The 24,648-nt window shown below is 36.6% G+C and overlaps 1 protein-coding gene across 1 annotated transcript in view; it reads left to right on the top strand.

Moving 5' to 3' along the window:
* The window catches only part of POC1B (POC1 centriolar protein B), a 36,331-nt gene extending 14,420 nt beyond the window's left edge, over window positions 1–21,911 (top strand). Inside the window, exons 7-12 of the mRNA XM_032220622.1 lie at window positions 277–410; window positions 817–885; window positions 1,153–1,305; window positions 4,159–4,251; window positions 18,823–19,041; window positions 21,698–21,911. Coding sequence (XP_032076513.1) covers window positions 277–410; window positions 817–885; window positions 1,153–1,305; window positions 4,159–4,251; window positions 18,823–19,041; window positions 21,698–21,802 — 773 coding nt within the window. The 3' untranslated portion in view covers window positions 21,803–21,911. The remainder of the gene's footprint in view (window positions 1–276; window positions 411–816; window positions 886–1,152; window positions 1,306–4,158; window positions 4,252–18,822; window positions 19,042–21,697) is intronic.
* Window positions 21,912–24,648: the final 2,737 nt, after the last annotated feature.

Here is a 24,648-nt window from a genome sequence, read left to right on the forward strand (position 1 = left end):
AAAGCATTTTGCACACCTGTAAGTATAAGGAGAATGATAGATATAATGGTGTAAAAGCTAGTTAAAATCTAAAACTGGTACTTATTAGAATTGCATTTTAAAAATATCAATCATAGGACAGAACTCTGTGTTCCATATCCTGATGATAAACTTCATTGTTATTCTTCTCAGTAATTTAATTAGGTTTGTGTTGTTGGTCAGTGATGTTATGTGTTGTTTTTGTTTTGGAAGTTTTCTTCTTTCTATCAATGTCTGAACTACTTTTATTTAAATCAGTTCACAGGGGAAGTGTTAATTACACATCTTTCCATCCTTCTGGCAACTTTCTCATAACAGCATCTAATGATGGAACTCTTAAGATTATGGATCTTATAGAAGGAAGGCTCTTATACACACTTCGTGGGCATGAGGTACACTTTCTATTTTGGGACTTGCTTTTAATTTCATGATAAAAAATAATTTCTATGATAAAGTTACTGTAATGAAAACCTATGTCAATTATACAGGAGCTATATCAAACTATCCTAATTTGGACATATACAAAGACCCAACTCTATTTGTGGTTCCCAGAAGTCAAAAATAATTTAATAGCACAATCAATTAAAATATCATTTGAACAAATATTGCATCCATAATATGCCAATTAATGTAGTCCATTTAATCACCTAAACATGTTTAATGCTTACTAATATATTACTTGTTTATTAACAATTTAGGAATGATTAAATAAAAGGAGTGGGAGAGAGTACTAAAACAAAACCATTAGCCTTTAAAACATATTTATCTTGTTTCCCTCTGTCCTTTTAAAAAAAATAGGGTCCTGTGCTTTCTGTAGCCTTTTCAAAAGATGGAGAGACATTCGCTTCTGGTGGCACAGATACACAGGTTTGTTAAAATAGTTAAATTCTTAAGTAAATATCACTCTTCTTAATAAGTTCACTAAATACATATTTTATTATCAAATTTAGAAGAATATATTTTTCATGTGTTAATTACAAAATTATTGTCTGATGCTTTTTTGTCAGCAAATTTTCTTTTAAATTATATTACACTGTATGTCTTATTGCTTTACTATAAACTGGATATTAAGTTAAACCCTTAATTACCAAATGAGAAGGCTGCATTCATGAAACATTAATAAATTCCTTACAGGTGCTGCTCTGGAAGACAAATTTTGATTCATCTGAATATAAGAAAGTTCTTGAAAAACATGTGCAAAGATTACATAGTGATGATCCACCTCACCTTCTGGATATTTACCCTCGGTCACCTCATCATCATGATGCAAAATCAGAGGCAGTTGAGGTAAACTATTATGGCTTTTAATAACAAATTATTGGGTACAACTGGGACCTGCAATTTTTCAGTATAGATATTTCTTCAGTAATACTGACTGAACTTTTGATCATGTTTTTCCAGAGTTTTCAGTCATTTTCTTCTCTACCATCCACAGTTTTTATTCTTTCCCCTAAAACTGGGCATTTTATACTCAGCGAATGTAGCATTTCTCATTAGTTCAATTCTTTTCTCTACATTTTTTTTAAAGGACTTTCCCTGTTGGTTATAGAGCACAGTTGTAGTTAAGTTGGGAGTGGAGGGTAGGCTGCCAATTTTAAAGTTCAGTAGTTTTTTTATTGAAATGATAGGGTGGTGAATAATGGGAACAACTCTGACTTTAAAGCCTCAAAGACTTCGCTTCTCTCACTTCTTCCTAATTACCATTAATACACAGACAATCATATTCTAAATAGGCAAGCCAATAGGAATGCAGAAAAAAGGACAACTAGATTCTAGTATGAGTTCATGCTTGAGCACATTCAGTGACAATAAAAGCAATAACATTTATGTGTGTTTAATCTGTATGTGCATTCCTACCATGGTTCCCATGATTCTATTCATAGGAGCCATGATTTTGTTCAGAGTGATATGACCCTTTTATGGGAAGGGACAAAATGATTTTGTGAATTTCCTTGTAGATAAAGTTGTTTATAACTGCTATTGTTTGAATGGCAATTTGACAGAGCAGTGTTGGCTGAGCAACATCAAGTGTCCATTTGCAATTCATTTGAGTCTGTGAAACTTTAAGAAGACAGATCTTCTATACCATGATTTCTGCCACCTGTGAATTAAACTCATACCCCTCCAAGTCCTGCAATGATCAAGCATGACATGTGCCACTGGATTTGAAAGGTGCCAAATATCTCTTTGAGGGGGATATTATGTCATTGACCTTTAAACACTTAGTGTGCACTCTAAAAGGCCATCTCTCAGCATAGCCACGTGGAATAGAATAGAGACTTAACTATGGAGTAACAGATAATATAGTTCATATAATGTCAATATGAATCCCATATATAATGTACATGTACAATTTTTACATAGTATTTTATGTTAGTAGCTTATTATAGCTTTAACACACTAGATGGCATTAATGTTTAAGAATATTCTGTTGAATGGGAACCATCCTAACAGGATTTTTTTTTAGGATCAGTGCATTTTTAAATATAGAAAGTGCTGTTTTATATTACTGTGTTGTCCCAAAAATAAGGCTTATATTACGAGCATCCTGAAAAATCATGCTAGGGTTTATTTTCTGATTGGGTCTTATTTTGGGGGAAATGGGGTAAGTAGCTTTGATTCAATAAGAACAATAAATGTGGCAGTAAAGAACATTTTATAGGGATTGACCTTTTCAGTTATATTGTTTATATAATGCTCCCATGGTATTATATCTGATATGATCACACAGAAAAGAAAGTTGAAGTGGTTTATATTAGGAGATATTAAACATACACAGATTGGAAACTTCAGCTCATACAAAAAACATCTGTGTTCTGTAGGAAAGATGAGAGCCTATTTTAATCTATTTAGCAAATATTTAGAAACTATTGCAATAGATTACACTTACAGTAGTTTCTATGCCAATTGAACATATTGTTTTTTAAAAGTTCTTCATGAAACTACTGCTGTTTCATTGTCTGCTGGGATCTACTTATCAAGCTTCAGCTATAGTCAGATGCATCAAAGTTAAAAAAAAATTACCACAGTAAATGTTTAGGAGTGTGATGGCTCGGTGGTTAAAGGTGATAGCCTGCGTTCGAGAGCTGAGTGCCGTGTGATGAATTGAGCTCCCATTACTTGCCCCAGCTCCTGTCCACCTAGCAGTTCAAAAGTATACAAATGCGATAAATAGGTCGGAAGGTAACAGCATTTCATGCGCCTTGGCATATAATCATATGGCATATAATCATGCTGGCTATATACCATGGAAATATCTTCAGGTAACGCTGGCTCCCTTGGCAAAGCAAGGGAAATAAGATGAGAGATAAGATCGGACACAACTGGAAAGAGGAAATCTTTATCTTAATCCCTGTTTATCTGGGCGTTGGTTGCTGGAGAGGATTTTTTTTTGGTTTTTGTTTCCTTCCTAGCCTTTTTATTGTCTCTTTTCAATAGAGCAGAAATATGGTTTGTTTCTATATGTTCAGTGATGGCCGATTCATCTGAATTTCAGGCTACCATAGTATTCTTTGAATTTAGCTTGGTTAAATATGGTCAGTTTCCCAATTGAAACTATGATTGAATGTGTACATATAGTTGTAAGAGATTTTTTATGTCATGGTATCGACTATTTTGAATCCGTTTGGGTTTTAGATGTATTTTAGTGAATTTTAGCAATATTCATTATTCTTTTATAAGGGTAGTAGGGGCAATATTTTTTACATGAATAATTTGGACATAATTTTGCTTCATAAAATTTTACTTCTGCTCTGCATGCAGCACAGTGTCCACTTCTTTTTATAGAATTCCTGAACCATTTTCTACGGTCTCCTAAAGAACAGCTCTTGTTTTAGGGTTTTGTCAATGCAATGTGACAAGGCTAAAGATAATTGATATCCAAATATAATGAGATAGCCAATTGACTCATCAGAGAATATGACATTAAACAAATTTCACCCTTTCACACTCTTGAGGAAAAAGCAAAATAAACTTGATATAATACAAATTGTAAGAAAAATGTAAAGAAAGTGAGTATGATTTCTTTCCTAAATATATCCTGAATATTTTGTCTTAAATATTTAAATATCTCATGTATATTTTAAGCATTCAATATTTATTTTTTAATAACAGAATAAAAGCAAATCTATTTTTCAACAGATAAATCCCAACTTTGATGTAACAAACATGCAAATATTAGATCCTCCTGTTGTAAATATTGCTTCATCGCCTACTTTTCCTCCATCATGGCAGGTAAGTTTCAAGTTACACTAATTCAGTACAAGTTAAGATTTAGAAAGCTAATATGCATGTATGGCCTCTGTGTATGACAGTTTCCTTTCTTAATTGAAATAAAATTATGGGAGAATCCTGAATTAAGTTTTAGGAGTTATTTATAACTACAAAAAGCACTTTTTTTGAAGTCATAAGTTTTTATATGCCAATATTGTGATTCTGTTTTATTTCTCAGTAAACCTCAGATGTAAAGGTATCTCATAGTCTATCAGAAGTACATAAGGAATCTGAGAATTTTAGCAGGAGACAGGCTGAACAGATATTCCCACTCCAATTACATAGAAACGTGTCTACACGCAGAGTAACATTTCTTCTGCTACTGATAATGAAAATACAATAGTTTTAATCACTGGTATGTGTTAGTTTAAAAACACCTAAGTGGTTGTGGTAAAATTTAGCAGGAAGTGAAGCACTCCATGATCTAAAACAATGTGAGTTTTTTTCGAATTTGAATGAATAAATTACAGCTACTCTTCATTTAGCAACTAGGTTGATTAGCAACCTTCACAAATATGATGGTTAAAAAAATTATTTTGCATCTATTGTGTGCATTTATGACCTTTGCAGAATTTCCGTCTCCCTTAGAGTTAGTATCATGTATATCCTGTGGTTATTTTTGCTTATCATTTATGCTCATTAATACCTCATATCAAGGTGTCTTCAAAGAGAAAAAACTATAGTTCAGCTGAAAAAAAGTGTCAAAAAGCAAAGCCAAACCATTGATCTCAAAATTGAAAATGAAGATTGTAGGTTCAACTTTATAATTTAAATTGTATTATAGTTTCAATTTAAAGCTGAAAATTATGGGTGACTATTATAGCATGAGAAGAAGATCTGGCCCATTCCACTGTCTCTGCTATTTTGAAGGATAAGGAAAGGATCAGAGAGCTGATGAAAAGATTTATCAGGAATGAAAGCAGTTATAACACATGTAAGGCAGCAAAATGGCCTTATTCAGGAAATGAAAAAAACTCTGTATACTTTGATTTGAAAATCAGATGCAAAAGAGGATGCCAGTTGGGCATCTTATCATTCAGGCTAAGGCAAGCAGTATTTTCAGAACACCAAAGGAACAAGCAGATGACGAGTGCATGGAAACATTCACAGTCAATCATGGCTGGCTTATTTAGTTTCTGCAAAGATTTAATTGTCACAACAAATATACATGTCAGCCTTAGCAGGTAGACCAGACAAGAAACATGACCAAATAAGCTTGTTCTACTTTATGGTAAAACTGCATTAACAGAGTCTTGCAAGTCTGAAAGTACAGCTCCCCTCTATCTCCTTTAAGCCTTATTTGCCTTATTTCCCAAGGTCTTTTCCCACATACCATTACAACACAAGAGGTTAAGATACAAACCCAGACAAAGAAACTGCCAAACATTTTGTGGAGGAACATCAAGTTCATCCATAGTGGAAGGGAGCTATTTGCCTGAACAAACATTCAATTTAGACAAAACCAGTTGTACTGGGGGGAAATTGCCAGAATGGACCTTCATAAGCAGAGGCCAGACCAATGTCTGAATGTAAAGCATTTGAGGCTAGAGTAAAGCTACCAGTTCAAGCTTTTTGACCTACAAATCTGGTAATCCCCATGTGTCCGAAAACATAAGAAACCACACACTGTTTATTATTGATCTACTTGGAAAGTTTGAATGAAACAAGTCCTCTTTGAAGATTGATTTATGAATTGTTTCATACGCCAAGTCATAGCACCAGCATGGCAGGATATTAGCATGATATAAATGCAAGATTTTTGGGAAGAAATGTTGGTCTTGTAAATAAAATTGAAGGATTTGGCCAAAACAAAAATATGGATGAAATAAAAAAATTATACTGTTGAAATCTCTTGATTTTAGAGGTTGATACTGAAAGATGTGAAAAAAATGATCTCAATTTCAGGATGATAGCCCTAGACTGAATGAGAGCTTCCAAACAAAGATTTCATTGAAAGAATAATTGGTGTGGATCCAAATGTAGAATGTTTTGGAAAGGAACACCAGGAAATCTTAAAGTGTCAATTGTGAAATATATGAAAACAAATCACTAAATCAAATTTAGTGAGAGTTTTTTTTAAGAAACTTACTCCTTCCACAACTCCACTTCCCTCCCCATCACTCTCCCTATTCAAAAGAATGGAACATCGAGACAATCCACAGTCAAGAACCAGCTATGCCAGAGGTAAAAAGAAGGATCTTTGAAAAGATTTATATCCAATTAATTTAATGTTTACAGATAATGTAAGTGTAAAATTTGATATAGTCTGATTTTTTTTATTTTTGTAATGCAGTATTATGCTTATTTTGTACTTATATAATAAACCAACTTTTCATACATTGAGTTTCTATTTAACATTTTCTGTTTCAATTTAGGCACTATTTAGTGCATATAAAAATATGCACATAGTATTAAGCCAAAGCTTTAAAATATTGTAAACCTTTAAATTGCCATAACAACATGGACTACTGCAATGCGCTCTACATGGGGCAGCCCTTGAAGAGTATTCGGAGACTTCAACTCGTCCAGAACGCAGCCGCGCGAGCGATTGTGGGTGCATCTCGGTACACCCACGTTACACCTATCCTCCGCGAGCTGCACTGGTTACCAATCACTCTCCGGATACGCTTCAAGGTGCTAGTCGTAACTTATAAAGCCCTTCATGGTATTGGATCTGGGTACTTGAGAGACCGCCTGCTGCCAATTACCTCCCACAGACCCATTAGATCTCACAGGGTTGGCCTCCTCTGGGTGCCATCTACCAGCCAATGCCACCTGGCTATTACCCGGGGGAGGGCCTTCTCTGTGGCAGCTCCGGCCCTCTGGAATGAACTCCCCCCAGGGATTCGGACCCTCACCTCTCTCCAGGCCTTCCGAAAAGCCGTCAAAACCTGGCTTTGCCAGCAGGCCTGGGGGTGATGAGTTCCCTCCCCTCTCGACATGTATGGCTGTGCCACTGTTGTCTACTTTTATTATTTGTATTTTGTCTTTTATGTTCCCCTTTTTTTCCCCCTTGAATTGTTCGCCGCCCTGAGTCCTCCCGGAGAAGGGCGACATACAAATAATACAATACAATACAATACAATACAATACATGCAATAACAGAATAACAGTTGAAAGGACTCTATAATATAATAATTAATGTAATAAATTATTAGTGTTTTAGGCAAAAATGTTAGAATTAAAAAGATCTTTGAAGTAGAATGTACAAAATATTATTAAAAATGTCCATAAAGGATAAAAGAAATTTGAGTATGGAAAATTGAAATAAATAATAAATACACTCGCAGCCATACCTACAGTGCTATGGTTTTTATTTAATGACTGTTTTGCTTAACCTGGAAGTGGAATGAAATCTAGATGCTAAATAAGAAATAAGAGTCTAATCGCACAAATTCAAATAAATACTGTCTGCCTAACTTTGGAAGAATAGTTGTTCGGTACTGGAGTTAGTTGTAAGAAAAAAATGGTCAGAGGTTCTTCATACAATTGTGGATCCTGCACAGTGAACTTTATTTTATAGACACTTCTCTATAAAAATCAATACACTGTTTTTGGACATTACAGTTTAAATATTTCTAGTATTGCACAATGTTCTATTTTAAATTTTGCTCGTAGCTAAGGAGTCTTTTGAATAAACAATTTATAGCTGTCCTATTTTCATAAACTCGTTATGTTAATTTACCTTGATTTCTATTGTTGTGTATCTTAGAACAAATGTTAAGAATACCTACTTTTCCCTCCATAAATGCTTCTAGAAATAGCATTTGTGGAATTTTTCTTTCACTACATTTTTCACTGAAAATCTTGTTTCAAAATTATTTGTCAGACAAATGATTTATTAACTGCTAGTTATATATTTGGACATAACTATTTACTAAATATTTCCTCCATACCGTCTGATATTTATATTTTTAAATGTATTGATATACCATATTTTTGTACTATTAGATGCACTTCCCCCCACCCCCAAAGTGGGTGGAAATGTCTGTGCATCTTAGAGAGCATATTGTGGCAGGGGGAAAGGGGTTGGTACAGCAGCATTTGCAGTGGTGGCCAGGGAATGCTGGAGCCTTCACTGCCAAGCAGCTGATTGGTGGTTGGATTGGCCTCCCGGAATACCATCAATCAGCTGTTCTAGGTGGCAGGGATCACCACCTCTGATCGTTGCCCATTCATTGCCACTGCCCGTTCACCGCCACTGTTCAGTAAATTCTTAATGTGATGGATGGGCTTGATGAAGTGATACCAGTTTCCCAATGTCTGGTTTTAAGTCACTTAGCCAGAGTCTTAAATCACCATCTTCAGTAATCTGGAGTCAATTTCTTTGCTTGGAGAGAAGTTAGATGACCACACTGAAGCCACGTTCCACCAAATATGGTGTTGGAAATGCAACAAGGAGCTTCTTAACCATTGTCCATAGTTCAGGATAGTGATCAGAAATTTCTTTCTGTAACCAAAACTCTTGGTACGATTTCATAAACTTTGGCTTCAGCTCAATGTCATTTTGCAGCTCTATGAGTTGTTCCTCTACTACCCCATCTTCCTCAGTATCTGAAAATGGATTTATCATCCAATCTGGAATTTCCATCAAAAGAAGATCCTGATATTGCTCAGACATATCTTTGTGCAGCATGTCCAAATGGTCACAAAAAACTTGAAGATCATCATCCTGTATCCCACCTTTCTCTCCTAGCTCAGACAAGCTCAAAAATTGATATAGCTCCTGACGGCCTATATTGCACTTGAATACAGTTAACTTTGAAATAAACGTAGAGATGACAGATTTGGCCTTAATAAGATTGACCTCATTTCCTTGCAACTGCAAATTCACTTCATTGAACTTTGCAAATAGTTCTGATAAATAAGCAATGTCATGCCTGATCTCTTTGAGTTCACCACTGAGCAAAGCATTCTTGTCTTCAAAAAACTCCACAACAGTGTCAAAAAGATTGTAAAAGCATCTTACACAGTTTCCTTTTGATAGCCAACGAACTTCTGTATGAAGAAGCAAATGATCAAAATCTTCATCATTCTCAACACAGAGCTCTCCGAATAGTCGATCATTGAGAGCATGTACTTTAATTTTGTTAACTGCAGTAATGACAGTGTGTAATGACTTGTGCAAGCGATCACTGAGGTTTTTTGCAACAAGATGTTGGTGATGAATGACACAGTGAATGGTAAAGATATTTGGCACTGCTTTTTTCAAGTAAGCAACGCTCCCACGGTAGCGACCAGTCATTGATGGTGCTCCATTAGTTCCACAAGCTAGTATGTTGGTAAGTGGAATTTCCTTGTCTTTGAAAAACTGCTCAACAACATGAAATATTGACTCCCCTTTAGTATCTGTTTTTAGTTGCCTCGTAAATAACAACTTGAGTCAAACTTTCATCTTTAATAAAGTGCACATAAGCAAGAAGCAAAGATTCATTGCCTGGCAAAGTTGATTCATCCAGCTGTAATGCAAAGTCTGTTGTCCATAGTATGCTGCACAACACATCTTCCACATTCTCATCCATTTCATCTATGAGTCTTTGCATTGAATTGTTGCTGAGAGGAATTGTCTTAATTATATCATGTGGTGACCTGCAAAGCAGTACTCAGAACTTCACTAATGGCTGGTAGGATGAGTTCTTCACCAATAGTATGTGGCTTTCCAGACTTAGCAATCAGCAATGAAATGTATGATGCACGCAAACCATCAGTGTTTTGTTGGGAAGCTTTGTAAAACATGTGTGACAGTGTTGGGCGCTTTTGCAAGTTGTCACGAAGTGATTGAAAAAAAGTTAGGCTCTTGTCTGCCTTGTCAGGATGTGCCTTCTTCAAATGTTCATTCAGTCTGGAAGGCTTCATTGGCTCATTAGAAAATGCTTTTTCACATAGTAGCACTGTGGCAGCTACTGTTTTGATGGTGCTGGTATAAATCCATACTTCAGATATTCCACACTATATTGTCTACATTTCTTCTTTGATTTTTCTGCTTCTACCATTTCTGCTCTGAAAATCAGAATACTTACAATACGTGTGTGTTCACATCTGGTTTAAGGCTTTGCTAAGTGAATAGATAAACCCTACCAACTCCCTGCCTGCCTTCTCTGTGCAAATAAACCAGGATGTTGCTCTTTACTCTGTAGCAAAGCAAGGATTCTGGAGCTTGATGTCCACAGGAAGATTCTCAAGTCATCCAGGTCATGGTTGTCCCAAAGGTGCCTTTTCAAGAGGCAACTGGACTTTCTGGTTTTTCTTTGAAGATGTTTTGCTTCTCATCCAAGAAGTGTCTTTAAAGAAAAACCAGAAAGTCAAGTTGCCTCTTGAAAAAGCACCTTTGGGATTCTGAAGCAAGATGAGATGATCAATTAAATAAAGTTTCATTTTACAAAGTCATTGTCAGCACATTGTTTGCATTGGTGTAATTAAGAAAGGACCAACATTTGCTTGAATTATTTGATGAGATTATTGCATGGTGCCTAGGGATTCCCAATATGGAAAGTGAGAATGGGAACATTTTAATAGATCTATATGTTCTTGGGTTATAATTTTCACTAAAGAACCATGGGGATGGAAAGGGAAATAGACAACGGAGTCCAATCCCCTTCCTCAACAGATTGGAAGCAAAGAATAACTAGCAAAATGTAGCCTTTTACCTCTTTGGGGAATCATTTTATATATATAAAATTTTTCCCAATACAACTAATGCAAAGGGTCATACACACGTACATTACATTTTCCACACTTTTAACTTGCATATTTGTGATTCCTTATAACTTCTTTAAGCTAAACATTTTTAGTACAAATCAACGCATTGACATATACTATATATCACTAATGCAGTTTCCCATCTCTTCCATTGACATAACACCTTTTCATAAGTAAAGTTCAGTTGTCTCTCTCTCACACCTCTCTTCCTCCCTCTCTTCCCCTTCTCTCTCCCTCTTTCTCCTTTCCTCTCTTCCTCTCTTTCTCTTCCTTCCTCCCTTTCTCTCCCTTTCTTCTTCCCACTCTTATTCTCCTCTCTCTCTTTCTCCCTCCTCCCCTCTCTTACTTCTTTCCTCTTTTCCTCTCACTTCCTTCCTCCTTTTCTTTCTCTCTCTCTCTGACTTTCTCCTTTCCTCTCTTTCCCTCCTTCTCTGCCTTCCTCCCTCTCTCCTCCTCTCCTTGTGAAAAAAGAAATAGCTTGGCAAAAAAGAAAAACTTTTTCCCTCCTCCTGGCTGCTCTGTTGCCCCCCTCCCCTGCCCTAGATTTTAAACTGAATGCTAGGCTCGGCTCTGCAAGGGAGAGCCCAGATGGAGGGAAATAGCTTGGGGAAAGAATAGATACCTTGGCTGGGGGGTGGGGGAGGTAGCTAGAATAGAAGCAAAGGAAGACTCACCGGGCAGAGATCTGCTGGGCTGTGTGGTGGTTGAAATAAGAGGGAACCAGGGAGCAGCAGCAGCAGCACCTGTGCCTCAAGGCAGGTGAGGTATGAAAAGGAGTGACTGGGAGGGGTGGAAGGTGAGGGTGGAGCCTGTCAGTGGTGCATTTTACCAGTTCTCTGAACTGCCTATAATTTGACCTACCGTTCAGGAGAACCGGTCAGAACCGGCTGAATTTCACCCCTGCCGGAAGTTCTCAGATGACTCGCGACCAACAGAGCCCCAGGCAGAATTGCATCCTGCGAGGGGGCCATCTCCAGCACTCCTCTGCCACCTCCCTTGCCTCTTAGTGCCCCCCTGTGCCCCCTCTTGCCTCTTAGCGCCCCCCTGTGCCCCCCCTTGCCTCTTAGTGCCCCCCTAAGTCATCCCACCGCCCCCAGGGGATGATACTGCCCACTTTGGGAACCACTGCTCTACCCCTAGGAAGGAGGCAGTGGCAAATATTCCAAAGTTGTGGTCAGAAAAATGAACAGACTTATCCAGGCTGTCATCAGGAGTCAAAGTGAAGGCACCTATCCACACACATGATCACTTCCTAAATGATCACATCTCCAAATGGCTTGCAATAAAATTATTCAAGCAATAAATAGGCATTCCTGATGGTGATTTGGGCTTTCAAGTGAGGATGTTAGGAATAAGGTGTTTTGTGTTTATGTTTTAGAGAACACAGTTGTACATGGAACACGCAAATTTCACCAGTTCCCATAACGAGCAAATATTTTATTTAGTTGATTTATTCCCAATTTATTGGCATTCAACCCATCACTGCATTCAATAGTAGAATATGTGTATCCTCATCTGATTCAGTTGTTAATGAGAAGCATTATTGACATATTAATACAACTTGTCTCCAAAGGACTTCTGTGGCCTATTCTATGACCTGGTAATCCAGACTGAGTTAATTGAAAAAAATGAAGCTGATAGATCTCTTGCTTACTTCATCTCTGCATACCAGCTAAGAATACTTTCTTAACAAAATGTCACTTTGAACAGGCAAATTATACTTTAGCTTGTTATCATAGGATTTGTTAATACTTAACTATTCTTCCCATTTTAACATTTACGTAACATAGATCCAAAAATATGTTCTACTTTTAAAGTAATACAGTAGTTTGCTGTACAAATAAGGGTATTCTATTTTCATTCCACTGTACCTTAAGCTGATGCTATTCTTATGAACTATGACCTATATCCATCATTTCCTTCTTTTCCATTTTTATCTCCTGTCTTTCCCCCCCCCCCCCAATGTATCTTGTAATCTAAGGACTAGGTATCATTGTCACAACTGATTCTGAGGCATGTATAAAATTCTTCAGTCCACACTTCCACTGACAAACAATTCCGTCTTCCTGTAGAAAAAAAAGCAACTCTCTGAAAGCTAAGCCCCAAGGATCCAGATACACCAGCAAGCCTTTCACATAGGAAATAATTATTTTAGCACTCTTAGAAAGTGCTTCTGTTACTTGGACAGTCTGAGCGTAATGAGTTTCCTGCTGACCTACAAGATGATTTAGTACTGATCTAAATACCTTTGCCAGTTCATAAGTATAATGAAGCAGGCTATCTATAGTTCTGTAAATCTGTAACTGCCCAGTTTTAAACTTGAATGTGTCAGAGATCTATTTGACTGGTTGGTTGGTTTTGATTGATTTTTATTCTACCAAGCAGATTTGGTAGGAATTCTTTAAAGTCATGGAAGAAATTGAAATCACAGTCATTTACAAGTTGTGTGTGTGTGTGTGTGTGTTACTGTAATACTTGTTTGTACTATTTTCTAAAGTCCATATATCAGAGAATTTAGCTTGGCTACACTATTTTAACACACTGTTGAAGTTAGTAAGGGACAAATTATAAATTATAATTTGAATTGCAACATTTGTCCTTAATTTATTAAAAACCTTTCAGAGTCATTGCTGAATAGGTGTTTTCCAAAGTTATGTATAATAGTCCAAGATTTTTCCCCCAATGTTAAAAGTCCAATATGAGAAAAATGGAAGTGATCTTGCAGCTTTAGGAGAACTTTATTTTTTCAAAGAAATTTTATCAAAGGAAGAGAATATATGTAGTTTGGGATTGAACCACAAAGTTCTTGGTGCTCTCTGATCTTGATTGTTTGCTTGCAGACGTTTCATTACCCAATGAGGTAATATCAATGTGCATATGAAGTTGCTCCCTGTTCATATGCGTAGCTTGCCCTGCCAGCTAAATTAATAAACTATACTTATTTATTCTGAGATTGTTGTTAGTTTGTGGGCCTTACATCAAAGAAATCACACATTGTTATTATTGGACACTACATGGACTTTTTTTCAGAATATTTTAGTTCAATGTTGTTGCATACATACCATATGCTTCATTTCTACTTTCAAGATATTGGTTGTAGATGTTAAATGGAAAAATAATAAAGTAATTTCATGTAACTCAAGCTAAATAGGCAATTATGTTGAGCAGACAATTGCTCCATTGCTTTTGTCAAAAGTTTTCTTGGAAAAACTAAAAAAATAGCCCATGTATTCCATATTTTGGGGAAACGTTTTATCATGTAAAGATTTGTTTTAAATATGAAACAAATTTTTCCACTTGATAGTGAACAAGCTAGAAAGACTGGAATGTAGTTATACACCACATTTAGAAGTAAATCCCATTAAAGTCAGTAATACTTATTTTTAGTAAATATCATAAGATTGCCGGTTTATTTGCATGCATGTTGAATATTGATAGCTCTCCTTTTTATGCATTGTCTAGATTAGGATGGTCTTAAAAATAATCTGATAATGCTGAAATGCTTCAATACTAGGTAGGGTATAAGTATGGCCATTATTTCAGATTCTCTTTCATTGGTCAGAGTACAAAAAGCTATTCTAAATATTCCCACTCCTGTTGTCAGGGATAGGCAGCTTTCTCAGGATTAGAAGCCACAACCTACTTCTCCCACCAGTTGGAGGGATTTAGAATAAAAATATCCCCTCCTTTTTTTTTAATCAATCAAACAAAAATAGTATGAAAGACTGAACATTTTGGTTCAAAATTTCAGCAGTGCTGAGGGGAGACAATGGCAAGTGGGTTTGGATTACTCACCCTTGATTTTTTTTTCCTGAGTATTTTGGGGAAAGTCAACTAGTTTTCCTTTCATTTTGATAAGAACATTGCACTTTAATCTATTCCCTTCCTCCCCCTAGCAATAATTCAACATATTCCAAAAATATTTAATAATAATTTTTAAAAAATGGTCAGATTTATGACAAATGTTATGAGACGTGTTTTGATTTGTTATGGCCAGTATCTCCTTTATCTCAGTTTGAGTACAGTTTATCACTTATTATAACAGTCAAGTTCATTCTTGAATAGCCAGGAAACCTCTATGGCAAGAAAAAAAAGTTACAATGGTATTGGTCAGATTTTGAAACTTGATTTGAGATTTTGAAGGCTAACTCCCCTCACAGGGTTGCTACTGTGGGGAAAATAGAAGAAAGGAATACTAGATATGTTTGCCACCTTGAATTATTTATAAAATAAAGGTGGGATAAAAATATTAACTTAATAGTAAATTATTTTGGGTAATGATATTGTGCCATCAGACCTGACAATTCCAGGGAACTGCTGAAGTGTGATTATTACTTGGAGCCCTTTGCATATTGTTTCCTTTTTAACTGTGCTTTTATAATTTTAATACTTTTTAATAATAATATTTATTAATTATTGGTTTTTAGGTTAGTTGTGCACTGCCTAGAGTCACTTGTTTTGTGAGATGGGTGGCTATGTAGATTCGAGAAATAAATAAAAATACATACAATATTTTTGCTAGAGAACTAGTCTGGTATGGATATTACAGAACTCCGCATCTTTGTATAGTTGCTTTACTGTAAGACCTGCAATGTTTCTTGTATATTACAGTACAATATAGTCTGAAAAATAAAAGTTGCAAATTTAAACACACAGTTTTCATTTTGCTTGTAAAGGTGGGACTATTTTAGTGAGAATTTCTTAATCTTAATCATTTGCATTCACAGATTGGATACAAATATTTATTTCTTTACTCTCTCTTTACAGCTAGTATTGCTATTTTTAGCAGCTATGCTTTCCACAAGAATATTTATACTTTATGAAAGTGCCTATAAGTCTCCCTTCCTTCTTTCTCTGCCTGCTCTTCTGCCTTCCTGCAGCATTTATATTTAGAATTGACTGCCAGATAAGGAATTTCTCACCTTGAAACTCTAGAACCTTTGACAATTTTAGACTCTGAATGTGTTATTTTTTTTTCTTTAACCAGACTGTTTTACTGAAAGGTGAAAATAACATCTTATTCAACTGACATAGTCATATAAAAAAATTGTTAGTTATGAAATGATCATGGAAAACATCTGCTTAATATAAAAAGCAGAGGCTGTAATATTTGCAAAGGTAAAAATAAATTTTACTTCAAATAAAGCAGTTCTCGGGTGTGTTAAAGAAGTAGCTGTTATTTGATGCCATCATTTTACTAAATTTAAATTGACTGTCACCCTTAGCAAGCAAGAAATAAATAAAGCTAAGTTACAAAGAAGATGTGCAAAAGCTGTAATTGAGAACTTAGGTTCTTTCTTTTAGGTTTATTATTTCCTTCTTTGCAACTGTCTTTATGCAAAAGGAAAGTATTAATCCAGCCTATTAAAAGCAGCACAGTGGGAGACAGAACAGGTAGGCAGATCAAAGTAGGTAAGAAATTAGTTTAAAAACTTGACTATACACTTTAGATGAGTTCAAATTGCCAAGACCAGATGGTTTACATCCTAGGGTACTGAAACAGCTGGCAGATATGATCTCTGAACCATTGAACAAACTCTTTCAGAGCTCCTGGAACATAGGGAGACTGCCAGAGGACTGGAAAAATGGTGATATGATTCCAATCTACAAGAAGGGGGGGAAAGTACATCCAGGAAACTACAGACCAATCAGCTTGACCTTCAACACCTGGGGAAATCCTTGAAAAGATAACCGAAAAGCACATTTGTGAGCACTTAGAAATAAAGTGATCACTAGAAGCCAGCATGGGTAATACAGGACAATGTGGGATAGAGAGTACCACAAGCAGATGGATTCACAGCTGGCTGACCAGCTGCATTCAGCATGTAGTCCTCAACTAGATGTACATGGATGGAAACATGTAGTGGTATACCTCAAGGTTCTCTCTTTGGCCCAGTGATCCTCAATATCTTAATAAACTTTCTAGATAAGGGAATAAAAGGGGAACTCATCAAATTTGTAGATGATACCAAACCTAGGAGAATTGCCAACACTTTGGAAGGTAGACTTATGTTTCAGAAGGATCTTGACAGACTTGAACATTGGGCCCTATCTAAGAAGATGCAGTTGAGTGGAGAGTCATAGTCATTGAGAGGACTTGTACTCCAAAGCACCTGAAGTAGACAAGAAGCAATACATGGAAGCTCGTTAGAGAGAGATCCAATCTGCAACCAAGGAAAAATGTCCTGACATAAAGCATAATTAATTGAACAGGTTCTAGAGTTTCACTTCTTGTACAATAATAGAATGATCTCATGATAAACAAAACTTTATAGATAGGGTTTGCAATGATCTTGGCATTGAAAAACATGTACTTTAAAATAGGATGGTCAGAGACCGTAAGCACTTAAGACTGTCATTACCATGTAAATATCAAGATAAAATATATCTCTTCATGAAATGATAAAACTGTGTTTGATGTATTACTATGAAAAATATGGCCAAAGATTGTCATTTCATTTGTATAAGGCAGTACACATTTGGGGGGGGGGGGAAATGTAACATTTTCAAATAAATTCATAAATGTGTTGTTATACAGGCTGGTAAATTTTAAAGTTGAGGCTGTTTTCTCTTTGAACTACAGCAGTATATAATATAATTAAGCACTTGATTATCAGTTGGGTCATCTTGTTTTACCTGCAAGATTTTTCTAGATTACGTCATTCCTTTCTCTGTAAATTTGGGCTTCAAAGATACTTCACCATTCCTATCCTGTAAGTGTAAACAGTTGCTCTCATGGAATGCCAGTTATTTTATGCATAGCTTTGCATGTATTTATGTAAACACAGCTCACTGTATTTAACAAAGGTGGCCTTTGTTAATAGACAACAATGTACTTTGTTCTCTTTAAATAGTGAGTTAGATGATAGCAATAATTTTCCTGTTAGGGTTTCTTTTTTAAAAAAAGAGATCTTATCATTTAACTTACAGAAGCTAAATTTTATGTCTTTAATCTTCCTCTACATACATCAAAAGGCAATAGTGGTAAAATGGCACCTATAGGTTCCGTCATCCATGAAAACTGTTAAACTATTGTTGAGGTACAGAAAGTTTGGAAATGCCCAGTGAAGTTTTAAAACATTACTAGTTCTTTTTTTAAACAGCAAATGCTCCATACATATCACTCAAGGCTAAGTTGTAATTTTCTGAATAGACTTTTCAGATTCAAAAATTGCTTGGGGGAAGGAGTAAGGAATTCTATGAGAGCAAGACTCTTTGAGTAAATGTTCTTTTGAAGCATTCCTCACCATTGACAATGCTTCCAGTGTTATAGATGAACAAACTGCAAACAGCCACAGATTTTGATCCCTGCCAAGGTGGCGCAGTGGTTAAATGCAGCACTGCAGGCTACTGCTAGATCAGCAGTTCAGCGGTTCAAATCTCACCGGCTCAGGGTTGACTCAGCCTTCCATCCTTCCGAGGTGGGTAAAATGAGGACCCAGATTGTTGGGGGCAATATGCTGACTCTCTGTAAACCGCTTAGAGAGGGCTGAAAGCCCTATGAAGCGGTATATAAGTCTACTGCTATTGCTATGGGGAAACACTTTGCCAAACTAGTTCTATGGATCATTCGATGCCAGGTCACGTATCAGTTACAAAACAATGAAGGAGAAAACAAAAATGTCAGTTGCTCAAGATCTTTGAAAAAATGAGACAAACAAAATATAAGATTGAGATCAATCTAATGTTTATCCAAAATCAGGAGTAGAAAAGTAGTAGTTGAAATAATACCTGTTATTAGATGTGTTTGTTAATAGGAGAAAATGGATACCCATTTTCGTATAAAGCTGAAGATATCACAAATATGCTTTCTGTTTTCTTCTATAAATCTAGTTGAGAACAAATCCATATATGCAACAAAATGGGATGAACAATGAAAACGCACAGCATCCTTCCATGTTATCTTCTCCAGCAATGTTAAAAAGAAATTTGAAAGGGGAAATGATGCGCACTGTGGCTGAACCAGGAACCATAGATGAATCTGTGGGCATTTCACCCTTATTGACTAATGCTTTGGAACACATTGTGGAACAATTAGATGTTCTGACACTTGTGAGTATTCCTGAACCTCTATATTAAGAGTTCTGTTTTGAAATTGAACTCTTATTAAATAGTTTAAATTTCCTTTTATATTTTACATTTAACAAAAAAGTTGGCCCATGTGGGAATGAGCCTCAAACATGGTTTTTATCCAGACTTGAAACATGTCATTCAACATTCTTACTTTGTTTTACAAGTTGTACCCTATCTTTCAAAATTTTCAAGAACGGTGTATATTAAATCTGTAGATAAAATCATCAGCTTCAGATCTGAAGGAACCTTCAATTTCTAAGCCCTCTCTTTACAGTAAATAATAAATTAAATGCTTTCAAATTGAGCAGCTTCGTATGAAAGGTGACTTAAACAATTTTTAAAGTTGTCTTGTGTGATCCTCATTGTCACATATGAAGGCATATACAACCTTTTTCCAAATTAGAATAGAATGTAAATAACATTCACATACAATTTAAGCGAGTGTTTCTCATCTAGTGGCATATGTGTTACTGGTGATTTACTGACTACTGGAAAAGGATTGCTGCTACAAGGGGTAGAGAAGGAAAATATCCTAATTATTCTAATAACCTAGAATAAAATCAGTTTATCTGCAGGATCAGAAAGATAACTAAGTTTGAACTATGGTAGAATGCATGACAAAAGGAGAACAGGCTGTCACATTGATAATGTTCGTTCTGCAAGAGGGACCACTTTCTTACCAGAAAAAGGCAGAAAAGGAGGAACTAGGAAAGGCAACATTTCCATCCTACAGTCACTATGCCATTGCATGGGATTTTGGGACAGCCAGTAAACCAATAATTGTGTTTCCCTTGTTTCTGTCAGTTATGTTGATTAACCAGTGATATTGAGAAATAATCTACATTGTTTGGAAGCTAGGCCAAGATGTAATTCCCACCAGAAATGCCCCTCTCTCCCGGAGGTTGAGACTCAAGGTTGCCTTTGTCTCATTCATAAATGAGAGAGCACTACAAAGAGTATCTTATTTCTAACTTAAGTAACCTTAACTGACTTGCTGGTAATGGATGAGACCAGAATGGGATCAAGAATGTTAGGTATCTCAGTTAATTGTATTCCTGAGCAGCAATTCTGACTGGAATGCCCTTATTCCTCGATGCAATTTAAGGCAACCTGATAAATGTTAAGGCAGTAGTCTGTCTGGGCTTGCAACATATCCAACCATCCATTTAAACATTGAGTATAGCAAATGGAGATGGGTAAAGTGGGTGACAGACACAGTCAAGTGTCCTATTATGTGAAGGAGTCTTTTTGAATGTGATCATGTTATCTTTTTTTATATTTTGATGTGATTACTTTTTCTCCAAAGAGCCTATTTTGAGCGTGTGTTAAAGTTCAGTCATTTATGTGCAAAAGCAGCTACACTGACAATGGATGGGGAGAGCAAAAATCCCCACTAAGAGTCCTAGACACTATCATTACATCAACTGAAGATTTACACAATAGTTGTAAAAGTGTCAGGATTCCAAGAATAATTAATCATAAGAAAAGTTACTGTTTATGTTCAAGATATGTTTTCTCTACAGTACTGTATGAGAGAATTTATATTCTCTTTTTATCACTTCCCCTTTGGGGATTGGGACACTAATTCGTATGAGAGAAAGAGAAGCATAACTCTAAATATATTCTGTCCATGGCTCGGTGTCTCAGATAGAAAAGCTTATATAGTTATCTCTCTGTTTTTGATTCTGATTGTTGGAAGAAACTTACTATAAATGACAAATGTAACAAAATAAAGTGTATAAATATATAAGTTGTCTTCCTAGAAGAAAGTACTTTTTAATCTCTGTCACGATGTGATCCAGGTTCTTTGACAGACTTATTGGTGGAATGTAAGACATTAATGGATTAAACTTTTCAATGTCTTTCCTACAAAACCATTTTTAAGAGATTTGCATCCTAGCCAATTATTTAGATATGGATTTCAATGACATGTTGAAAAGATATGCTGTTTATTTTTAAAAAGATATAAAGCTTCATATAAATATTTCAAAGAATTCTATTCCTATGTTCAATTCATAGAGCTCCATGCCTTAACTGGGTATCTCTTCCAAATGCATATAGAGAGGGTGAATTGCCCATTCCTCAAACTAGAGCCCAGAAATCATACTGCATGCTGTTCTTGCAAGTAGTAAGAGAATCTTGAAAATCCCTGGTTGGTGTATCTTATGCTATATAGCACCAATTGTTATTATTTGGTTCTCAATTTAAGGTGGAGAGAATTAGCTTTTCAAAACTTTCACTTTCAGGACTGTCTAAGATAGAAGAAGATAGTTTACTTGCCTTTCAATAATTATAATTTACATTTGACTATATATGCCACATATCCTCCTGCTATATAGATTCTGCCATACCAGTATACAGATGACATGCCAAATTTTATTGATCCTCTCTGATATTTTTTTTAATTATAAGAATATGAGGCATTACATTTCTGTATTGCAGATATCCAAATTTATGACTTGATAATAAAGAGTTTTTGGAGAAATAATATTTTAGACTACCTAATCTATTTAGTAAATTTAAGATTACTTGATCAATTGCTGCAGTTCTAACTTATTGTATGGATTGAAAATGAATAACATAATATACATTTAGCAAGCATCTAATAGCGTTCATTATTTTCTCCTCCTAACAGACAGTTTCAATCTTGGAACAGCGCCTGACTTTAACTGAAGATAAATTAAAAGAGTGCTTACAGAACCAAGGGAAACTATTACATTTGGGACAAGAAACAACATAAATGCTGGTGAATACTTATTAATCTATTCTCAGGGAAGTGAAGTAAAAAGTGGTAATACTTGACACACATGCCACAAATAAAAAATGCCTGTAAGATTTTGCTTGTAAGATTTTTTAACAGATCATTGCTAAAATATTGAATATATTTTATTAAAATATTTATATATATTTATATATATACATATTGCTTTTTTTTTGAGTATCCAGTATCCTCTGTGTTCCGATAGTTAATTATTCTTGACATAGTTAAAAAGTAAAGGTTCCCTGCACATGCGTGCTAGTCGTTTCCGGCTCTAGGGCCAGTGCTCATCTCAGTTTCGAAGCCAAAGTGACAGTGCTGTCCAAAGACATCTTTGTGACTGGCTTGACTAAATGCCAAAGGCGCACAGAGCCCTATTACCTTCCCACCAAAGTGGTCCCTATTTTTCTACTTGCATTTTTTATGTGCTTTTGAATGGCTAGTTTGGCAGAAGCTGGGACAAGCTCACTCCATTATGCGTTAGTAGGAATTCGAATGCAGAACTGCTGACCTTCTGATCGACAAGCTCAGTGTCTTAGCCATTGAGCTGTCATGTCCTTTGAAATAATTAGCATAGCCCAAAACTCTGCATATAATTCTGCATCTGTATAGAAGTTATATCTTGCCTAATTGATGATATTTCCTATTTATAGAAAAGTGACATTCATTTACTCATGAAAAATATGAGATTGCCCTATTCAGGATAGGAACAAAAGTAATGCAACTTGTTGGACTTTAAAAAGTTTCAAGAACTAGGAAGAAAAAGGATTTCCTACAAAGCTTTTGAAAAACTAAACATGCCCAGACTAGAAAAGAAGATTGGGGGAAAGGTGGAATAAACAGGATAGGATCAAGGAATTCATTGATCCAGGACAGGGGTGTCACACTCAAGGCCTGTTGGCTGGATTCATCCAGGGTGCTTAGATCTGGCCCACGGGGCTGCCCTGGAAACAGCAAAGGACCAGTCCGCAAGCGAAAACGAAGCTATGGAGGGATGCACACAGCCCTCCCAGGGCAGTTTTGACTGCAATGGCCTCCTGCAGCCCTCTGCCAGTGAAAATGGAGCTAGTGGGGCCATGCAGCCTCCTGAGCTCCATTTTCAAGTACAACGGCATCCCCCCCTGCTTCATTTTTGCTGACAAAACAAAACAAAACAAAAGGAGTAATGTTTCCCCTTTTGCATTTGAACATGAAAGAAGGGTCAGGAAAGGGAAAGAGGAAAGAACAAGAAAAAGAAGGAAAGATGGGAAAAGAGCAAGGAAGGAAAAAAAGAGGGAAGGAAGAAGAAAGGAGAATGAAGAGGGAAAGAAAAGGGAAGGAAGGAAGGAAGGAGATTATAATGACAGTGAGGGAGGGCCTGAGGGAAGTCATGCCTTAGTGCTTGGCCACCGGCATGAATGACGTCAGCCCCCTGAGGTCAAACCCAATCCTGATGCAGCCCTCAATGAAATTGAGTTTGACACCCCTGATAGTAGACCCCATTATCCTCCAATATTATAATTTTTTTCAATAAGATTATTATAAAAAATTTAAATGGAGATTTTAGGAATAGTCCCAGAAAATGTTTGTGCTATGGAAAGTTACGCATTGCCAAAACGTATTCACATTTTCAAGGAAAATAATGCAAAATGAAACGTAGATGGGAAGTCTACAGTAGCTAAAAATCCAAAGGAATCTAATAGTAGATTTTCCAGTGTGAAAAGATGCTTTATGGATGCACGGATAGGTAGGAACAACTTCCTATGAGCAACCACAAAGCATATTTTCCAGGCAGCAAGTTCATGATTTGCTTCTTGGTTTGCTCTCCAGCCCTTGGGGCATCCCCATGAATTTGCCCATACCCATTATAGAAATCATTTTATGTAGCTCCTCTTCCCAATGGCTGTTTTGAGAAACAACAGTATATAAACATTTCTGTTCTTTTTAATTTAGGAAGAGCAGAGTTTCCTTAGAAAGCCTAAAAAAGCTCTATGTAATTCATGCACCTTTCCTTCCAAACACTATTATTCTCCTGTGCGCTGCTTGGAGATCCAAGCATGGATTAAATTCAGTCTATTCACCCAAGGACTGAGTTTATTTTCTTAGCCACGCCTCCACTCCTCATTGAAGACTATTCAAAAACTCAGTCCAGCCCAGTTTGGACGCGTTTTGGGGAGTTCCTCAGTTTTTGGGTGAATAAACTGGGACTCTCCTTAGTTAGTTAGTGATTTTCTTATTGTTGTCGTAGGTGTAGTAAGGAAAAAAAGTTCCCTTTTAAAGCTTCGTTTGAGTGTATTGCTGGGAGGACTTCAGGGCTTCTCGGCTCCTCATAGCTGACAGAGTTTTGGTTCGTCAGGGCGCTTGTCCAGCGGCTACTGGCGAGTGCAGGGGCGGCAGGAGGCTTTCTTTCCCCCCCAGCTGTCAGTTTTCCTTCCTTTCACCCGGAGACCTCGTCAGAGGTTCTGGATTGCATCTGACAGCTTCCCTTATCGCCCGAAGAAGCGCTGCAGCCATTTTTTAAGCCGTTTTTGTGTGCTTTGAATTCGGGCTGTTATTGTTTGCCACGCTTTTCCGTCCTAGCCAGCAGATCACCGCAGGGAAGTTCTTAACCTTCGTTCAGGGCACCGGCAAGGCTTCCTTCCCCAAGAAGACTTTAAAAGGGCGGCTTAGGAGAGTTTTGGCCCTCGGGTCATACTCCTGTCCAGAGAACACATCTGCAAGGCGCGCAGCACCTGTCAACTCGCACTGGTGCCAGGACTACTACTTACATCGCTGAAGACACCATGGCTGAGCGAGGCAAGAGGGCACCAGAGGAGCTTCCATACCCCTCGTTGAAATGCAGTAGGCTC

This window comes from Thamnophis elegans, chromosome 7 (genome assembly GCF_009769535.1).
Source record: "Thamnophis elegans isolate rThaEle1 chromosome 7, rThaEle1.pri, whole genome shotgun sequence".
Taxonomy (NCBI): domain Eukaryota; kingdom Metazoa; phylum Chordata; class Lepidosauria; order Squamata; family Colubridae; genus Thamnophis; species Thamnophis elegans.